General features: G+C 42.0%; 1 protein-coding gene across 1 annotated transcript in view; it reads left to right on the plus strand.

Moving 5' to 3' along the window:
- Nucleotides 1-7,987: 7,987 nt before the first annotated feature.
- RGS7BP (regulator of G-protein signaling 7 binding protein) overlaps nt 7,988-8,515 on the plus strand; it is a 233,311-nt gene continuing 232,783 nt past the window's right edge. Inside the window, exon 1 of the mRNA XM_006875292.1 lies at nt 7,988-8,478. Within this exon, the coding sequence (XP_006875354.1) occupies nt 8,314-8,478 (165 nt within the window). The 5' untranslated portion in view covers nt 7,988-8,313. The remainder of the gene's footprint in view (nt 8,479-8,515) is intronic.

Raw genomic sequence — 8,515 nt, forward strand, 5'->3', positions numbered from 1 at the left:
AATATGGATCTCTTCCAATCAGTCGGCCAGACAGTTGTCTTCCAAATTTCTTGGCAGAGATGAGTGAGTGCCTCTTGTGCTGCCTCACTTTCTTGTTAATATTAAAAGATTGGAAATAACCTAAAAGGCCCAACTGGGATATTGTTTAATAAACTATGATACATCTATTATTCTGGCCTGTTATTCTGAAGTTAATAAGATATAATGTTGAATAGAAAGAGAAAAAGCATATTGCAGAATGATACATATGATATATTATTTCCCCAAAAATGTGCATAGCTAAAGAACACTAAAACAGTATGTTTTCTCATGGGGCATGATTATTCAATTGTGTAGTAGAAAATCTAGAAGATATAAGCAGACTAATGATAAGGGGAGAACTGAAGTTGGGGGTAATAGTCAAAGATTTATCTGTATTATAATTTTGTAAAATACAAAAATAAGGACATTTTTGCATACATTAAGTGTGCACTTATTGAACAGAGAGATAACAAGAAAGAGCCAGAGAATGAAGTCAAGATAGGGAATGGGATGGCCAGAAATGAGCCAGGGAACAGATGGGTCTAAGGACAGTTAAGGAACTGGTTCTGCAGACACAGTCTGTCCACTGTGGTGTTCTTCCACTGTGTGTTTCAGTACACTTGGCCAGTCCTGAAGTGTCCTTAAAAGAACCATATTGTGTTGGAAAGAGTGGCCACTGCAGACAGGATTGGTGAGGTCTACAGAAGAAAATATATTCAGCAAAGCAGTGACTGACTAGTGTCAGGATATTATGTGGTAGAGATAAAGTTTAGTTCTGAGCTGTATTTAGATAGGAAGAGGTCTCAGTAGAATTCACAGACAAGTTAGGTTGAAAGGCTTGATCAGTGTTTACATATACCAGGCAAGAATGTTTCAAAAAGAACCAGGGTTAGATGCAACATTCAGGTATATTTATCAATGTGTTTTGTTATTTCAGGGAGATTGAAATGCCCGGTGCTTTGTACTTGTTCATATTATTTTCTAGTTAGTCCTGCCCTGAAGTTTGCTGGTGATAAAAATATAGTTTCTTTCAAGGTGACTCACAGTGACCCATGTGTTGCAGAGTAGAACTGTGCCCTGGATGTAATCTCCCAACCTGCCAGTTGGCAGCTTAACCATTTGTACCACACAGGGACCCTTTCTCGGACCTCAAAACCCTCTTAAATGTCTCCCTGATTCTTTCCAGCATAGTCAGGTTCCTCTTCTATCCGAATTTTCATAATAGCTTAAAAATGGCTTCACTACCTCTTCAATCCAATGCATTTTATGTATCACTGCCAAATTAATTTTCTTAAAACATCACTTGTCTTTTATTAATTCACTTAATCAAGATGTGGCAATGATCCCATTTGCCCTGATCCATCCCATCATAGCATTAGGACCAATCTCCTCTGTTTTACTTTAAACACTCTAAGCAATGTGATCCATACCATTTTAGTTAACATGAAGGCTTTCTGCTCCCACAAAGATTTATAGCCTGGGAGGTTAACAACGTGACCCTTTACAGGGTCACTATGAGTCAGAAGCAACTCTAAGAACTTAACAACAACACAACAAACCCCCAATTTACCCATAACAGGATCCTGGTTGGCACAATGGTTTAGTGCCAGGCTGCTAACCAAAAGGTTGGCAGTTCAAATCCACCAGCTGCTTCACAGGAGAAAACTGTGACAATCTGCTTCTATAAATATTACATACACACTTGGAAGCCTGATGGGGAAGTTTTACTTTATCCTATAGGGTCTCTATGAGTCAGAATTGACTTAGTGTCATGCATCAACAATAGCAACTATTCATAACTTGCCTCATCAATTGTTTATAACACTAGAGATCAATCTCAAGTACATCCCTTTAAAAATGTAAGAAATCAATGATGAATACATATGAATATTGTACTTTGGGTACATTTACTTCCTAATGTGGCCTCAAATCATATATTATTGTTGTCTAAACAAAATTGTTAACTTTTTCTGTTTCCCCTTTTGCATTCTCTTCCCTTTTCCTTCCCAAAGTAATCAGACCATTTATCTTACCTCTATGACTTTACTCACAGGATCCCTGGTAGTCCAGTGGGTTAAGAGCTGGGCTGCTAACCAAAGGGTCAGCACTTTGAATCTACTAGCTGCTTCATGGGAGAAAGACAAGGTTTTCTACTCCTGTAAACCTGATGTCTGGTCGCTGTGAGTTGGAACTGAATCAACGGCACATTACCATCCACATCCTTTTAACATTGTCCTCTCTTCCTTATCTTACATTCAGTTCACTCTGTGCCTTTCCTCCTTCTATTTGACAACCCCTAGAAAGCTCTCCCATACTCTTCCATCTCTCCAAATCATATATATACTTCAATTCCTAGCTTAAGTTCCATGTCTATCATGTTTGTTGTTGTTGTTAAGTACTGTCAAGTCAGTTGTGACTCATAGCGACCCTGTATAGGGTTTCCAAGGAGCAGCTGGTGGGCTCGAACCGCCAACCTTGCATTTCAAAAGGCTTTGCAGTCTGGCACATTAATTAACTCACAGAGCCACACCAGGACTCCATCTTTATCATGTAGCCCCCCCTTTAATAACTTCAAGCCAGGATGGCTAGACTTTGTCTATCATACTTCAGACATGTTATTAGGAGGGACCAGTCCCTGGAGAAAAACATCATGCTTGCTAAAGTGGAAGGTCAGTGAGAAGAGGAAGATCTCCAAGGAGATGGATTGACACCATAGCAGCAGCAATGAGTTCAAATCTAACAGCAATTGTGAAGATGGCACAGGACTGGGCTGTGTTTTGTCCTGGTGCTCATGGGGTTGCTATGAGTCGGAACTGGCTCAACAGAACCTAATAACAAAAACAATGAATGATCTCATCTCTAAATTCCTGCAGTATATCAGTGTGTACAATAGAAATGAAACTATTATGTTTTGATGCCTTCATAGGTTCTTTTATCCATGTTTTATTTCTCTGTATAAATGACTTAGAAGGAAGAATCATATCTTTTATTGCAATCCCTCTCATGCTTACCACAGTGCCTTATTCATAGTGATTATCCAGTAAAAACTGAATGATGGATTCATTGGACATAATCCATGCTTTTGTACAATAATTACTACATATTATATCAGCCAATCAGTGCCTTACATACTATAGTAATCAACCAACCAAACAGTTGCTATCAAGTCAACCCAACTCATGGTGAGCCCGTAAGTGTCAAAATAGAACTAGGCTCCATAGAGTTTCAATTGCTGATTTTTGGGAAGTGGGTTGCCAGACATTTCTTCTGAGGTGCATCTGGGTGGGCTCTAACCTGCAACCTTTGAGTTAGCAGCTGAAGGATTCAATCATTTTGACCACCCAAGGACTCTATTATATTTAGGACTCATTTGATTGCAAATTGTAATCCAACTCAAATTGACTTAATTTAAAAAGGAATTTCATGGTTCTTCCTACCTGAAATCATAGATGTAGTTTGATTTAAGATAGAGACTGGATTCATGCACTCAATAATAACACTAGGAATCAATCTTTCCTTAGCTTTTCATTCTGCTTTCCTGTGGGATGACTGTTACGTGGGCTGCTTATTTTGTGTGGCAAAGGTGACCACCAGAAATACAGGATTTCATCTTAGCAGTGAAACCCAATGAAAAGAAATAGTTAATATTATGTTGAAATACATCAAATTGTTATTCATTTGTTTAAAAAATGGTTTAATAATGGCAATCTCATATATTGTAGCCTAAAAGTTCCTGAAAAAGTCCCTGAGCTAAAGCTCACTGGTCCATTAGCTTACATTTCTTACCTATTAATAAACAATCAGTGTGGTTACTGGGGATGCAGTATTCTTATTGGTCAGGTCTGAGTCATCATCCACAGAAGCATGTGGACAGAAGTGAAGAAATCCTAATTTATAAAAAAAAAAATTAAATTCTATTATCAGACAAAGGGAAAATTAAACTGACTAGGCAAAAGGAGCTCTGGTAGCATAGTGGTTATGAATCAGGCTGCGAACCTTAAGGTCAGCAGTTCGAAACTATCAGGAGCTTCGCAGGAGAAAGAGGAGGCTTTCTGCTCCCGTCAAGATTTACAGCCATGGAAACCCTGGACAGGGTCGCTATGGGGGTCAGAATCGACTTGACGGCACTTAACAACAACAACAGGCAAAACACCAGATGCCCACTGTGCGTATAACATAGACACCAAAGGTGGAAATTCACTGTAAAGGGAATGAAGCCTAAGGTAGAAGAACATCACTTGCATAGGCTCCTTCCGAGACCATGCATCTAGTTTACATTTATAATGTTAGTTTCTTTTTCTTACAAAGGGTCCCACTTTTTTATAAGTCCCCCAAATTTTATAAGCTTTATGACCATAAGTAAAACCTAGATCTGCTGCTTTAAAAAAAAGTGAAATTATTAAATAAATATTCCCAATATATCACACAAATACACCATTACTTACTTTATTCACTAAATTCTTCATAAAATCATCTCTTGACAGAAACTAAAAATAATGTCATCATTCTCTTTAAACCTTCCAACCTCTTAGAACCTAGCATCCAACTGTTTTTCTCTGCTCTGTCAGAGACCCACACAGACATAATTGTGTCTTAGTGTTTTCCTCTCCTAGAGAAACCTGCCTCCCAGAATCTTTTTCATGGCAGGCCAGCTCAATTGGAGGTGTTTTTCTCTGGGTTCCACTGTTGTTGTTGATAGGTGCTGTCAAGTCGGTTCCAACTCGTAGCAACCCTAGGTACAATAGAATGAAATATTGCATGGCTCTGAGCCATCTTCACAATTATTCTGTTTGAGCCCATTGTTGCTGGCACTGTGTTAATCCATCTAGTTGCAGGTCTTCCTCTTTTTCAATGACCCTCCACTTTACCAAGCATGATATCCTTCTCCAAGGACATGTTCAAAATTCTTGACAATATGTCCAAAGCATATATTGTTTCCAAGGAACAATTTGGCCATACTTCTTCCAAGAAGTATGTTTATCCTTTGGACAACCCATGATATATTCAATTTTCTCCAGGTCCCACTATGGTTTCACATACCAACTTGAAAAAAGAAAATAAGAGAAAAAAAGAATAAAAACAACTTACCAGTGGCTCATATTCATTATAAACAAAGAGTCCATTTTAAAAAATTCCAAATCAAAATTAATTCTCTAAAACTAACATAGAAAGAACATAAAATGTAAAGTGGACATAGAATGTGAATCTAGGATGCGTCTTGGGTCAAAGCAATATAACTACGTTGTTGTTGTGAAGTACCGTCAAGTCCTGTTCTGATCCATAGGGACCCTATATAGGGTTTCCGAGGAGCAGGTGGTGAGCTTGAACTGCCGACCTTGCAGTTCAAATGGCTTTGCAGTCTGGCACATTAACCCACAGTGCCACAATATAACTATAGAGGACCCTTATAAAAGTTGCACCAAAATTGGGGCTGGATAACCAAAAAGTGCTCTCTTATTGAGATTTCCAACTACACTTTACCCTTCTACTTGGCAGTCAGACAGCCCCAGGAATGTAAATTCATGCTGTTGTGAATGTGGGGGAAGGTGAGGGAACTAAGCCTGCCTGCTGCTATTCTGATTACAGCATTTGTTGCTGGGAGAGACAACTCTGGGATTGATGCTATTTTTCTTCCATCTCAGGAAAAATGACTTGGACTGTGTATCAGGGAAGGCCAAGTGACACCTGCAAATGACAATTTCTGCTTAATCCCCTAGTTGGTTTCCAAGTCCTTCAAACATGACATTTCATTTGACCCATTTACTCCTTATTTTCCTCCCCCTCTCCCACCTCCTGCAAGTCCTGTATCATAGAAACAGGACAGTGTAATTGCATTGTCTTTTTTCTTTTCGTTTGTTTAAATTGTCTCTAGGCAAAAGAAAGGGGGAATGGAAACCAGCTGGTTGTAGCTGGAGTAGAAATCTACTACTGAGAAGTTCTGAAACACTCAAATCTTGGAAGTCACTAGTTTCCTATAGGGGAGGGGGATGAAACAAAAGAGGGGAGGGGATCACTTTCCAGCACACTGACCTCTAGGATGTATCTATGTCCACATGAAACAGTCTCTTTTCTGTATTCTCCAAAGCACAGCTAACCATGGCATCTAGCAGGCTTTTCTTGAAGGTTTGGGAAGGTGAGCAGTTAGTGGTCATGACCCCTTTCCCAAACAGTTTATAAGAAATCATTATCCATGTCCTTAAAGTCTTTTAGCTCCTTCTCTTACTGTCCTCCTTACCACTTCCATAACTCTCCAAGTCCCAACCTCAACCTTTCTCTCTCCTCCTATAGGAATGAAGTAGAGAGAACATTAAGACTGAGGGAAAGAAGAACAGTCAGAAAGTTGGCAAAGGGTTAACCTCCTTTATCTTCCTACCTTTGAGAAGATTTTGCCAACAGAAGAGCCCTTTCACCCTGGTCTAGGGCCATCTGAACACCTAAAAGGACAGCAGTACACTGACCTTCATTCCCACACATACTCTTTGACAGGGACAACTGACTCTCAATCTTTTGTGAAGTACTATGCAAATGCATATCTTTTCGATATCCACCCTAATATGTCTTGTTTAAAAAAAAATCTGAAACTTTTCATCTTATGTGTAAACTTTCCTTGCTATTTCAGACCCTCCCTCTCTGTGCAGTCTCCATTTGTCCTGGTGAGACTGACCAGAAACCTCTGATTTGTTTTCCTTCAAACTTTTTAATACATAAGTAATTCCTCTGTGGCAGACCCCTTTATCTATTCCCACCAAACAGATGATAAGTGTTCTCAGAGCATTGGAGTTGAATGCCACCCCCACTCCTTCTTCCTCATTGCACCATCTTAGGATATCAGTGGGAAAGGTGGCCTTAAATGGTCCAGGATCTCCCTTCATGCAGACATCCCTCCACTTTTTTTTGGGACACTTCCCTTGGTCTCTGGATCATTGATGTTCCATAAAGGAGTCCTAGTGTTGTGCCTCAGGAAAAGCACTGAACTTCTAACAGTAAGTTCGGTGCTTCAAACCCACCAGTCGCTCTTTGGAAACCCTAGGCAGGGTCAATATGAGTCAGAACCGACCCGGAGCACTTAACAACAACAAAGGAGAAAAGAGTTACTTTGAAGTCCAGGAAGGACAGTTGGCTCTGAATTGCTCAACTTTCTATTGAGAAACTTTCAGATTTGGGTCCGGAGACCCTAGAATTCAAGACCAAGAACTTTATTAGTTGAAGTGCAATGGGGCTAAGGATCCATTTGACTGAATCTCTGTGCAGTCCTGCCCCACACACCCACCCACTCTGAACAAAGATAAACAAAACAAAAAACTGGGGAACAAACCTTCCCTTTCTGTTTCTGAGATACCTTCCATTTGAAGCTAAAACTTCACTCCCTGATGGATCTGGGCTTTGATAATGTGGCTCCAGACATTTCCAGAACATAGGGGTGGGCCTCAAATCCACGCTGGTTTATTTGAAATCGTTGTTTAGGTCCCAGCATGTGGCAATGTGCTCCACTTTGATGACACTTTTCCTTTCTAATAATAGAGCAGATGAAGTAATATTGCAATTGATGTTCCCGGGCATTTGATTGGATAAGTGCATAAACTGCGGGTGGGGGTGTTGTATGGACGGATCACATTAGTATTCCGGTCCTATCAATGTGCTGGGCCGCTAGCAACGTCAGTCGGACCGATTCTCTGCGTCTGCCAGTCCCGCCACAGATTCATTTGGGATCCTCAAACAGATGAGCCCATAGATACCAGGGATCAAGGCAACCGATTAGAGCCAATTGCTTGCTTCGGAGACGGCCAGCTCTTCCAGGCCTGGCAACGGGAGAGGGAGGGGGAAGATTAACAGAACGCCGCTGCGGAAAGACACTAAAAGCAAGAGCGACACCCCTCCACCCCCACCTTACAGCGCAGGCTTTGAAAGCTGCTCCCCCATCTGAATGGAAACTCGGAGCCGCCGGGCGGCGCGTTCCTTCTCACCCAGCCTTGCAATCCATGCCGAGGTGAAGGCTGTGCGAGCCTGCGCCCGCGCCCAGCTCCCGGGACACTGCCGGCAATGCTGCTGAGCAGAACTTGACCGAATCCTTTCCTCGCTGCTAGTGGAAGCGATGCTGCACGGCACAGCCAGCGCTTCCCTCGCTCTCCTTCAAGCTGAAGGTTACCCACCCGCGCAGCCAGCCCAAACCCAGTGAGAGGCGCGTCTCGGGTCCCCGCTCCGGCTGCTTGGCGGCGGCGCGCAGGGCAACAACCGGGCCGCCCGCGCCGGGGCGCACTGCACCAGTGGCTTCGGCTTAGTGGATGTGTATGCATGAGTTCTGCACCGAATGGGCGCAAAAAGCGCCCCAGCCGGTCCACCCGCTCCTCGATTTTCCAGATCAGCAAGCCCCCGTTGCAGACTGGGGATTGGGAGCGCAGGGGCAGCGTCTCCGAGAGCGCCCACAAAACCCAGAGAGCCCTGGACGACTGCAAGATGGTGGGTGAAAACTGCTCCTTTTTTTTTTTTTTTTTTT

The sequence above is a fragment of the Chrysochloris asiatica genome, unplaced genomic scaffold, assembly GCF_000296735.1.
Source record: "Chrysochloris asiatica unplaced genomic scaffold, ChrAsi1.0 scaffold00318, whole genome shotgun sequence".
Taxonomy (NCBI): Eukaryota; Metazoa; Chordata; class Mammalia; order Afrosoricida; family Chrysochloridae; genus Chrysochloris; species Chrysochloris asiatica.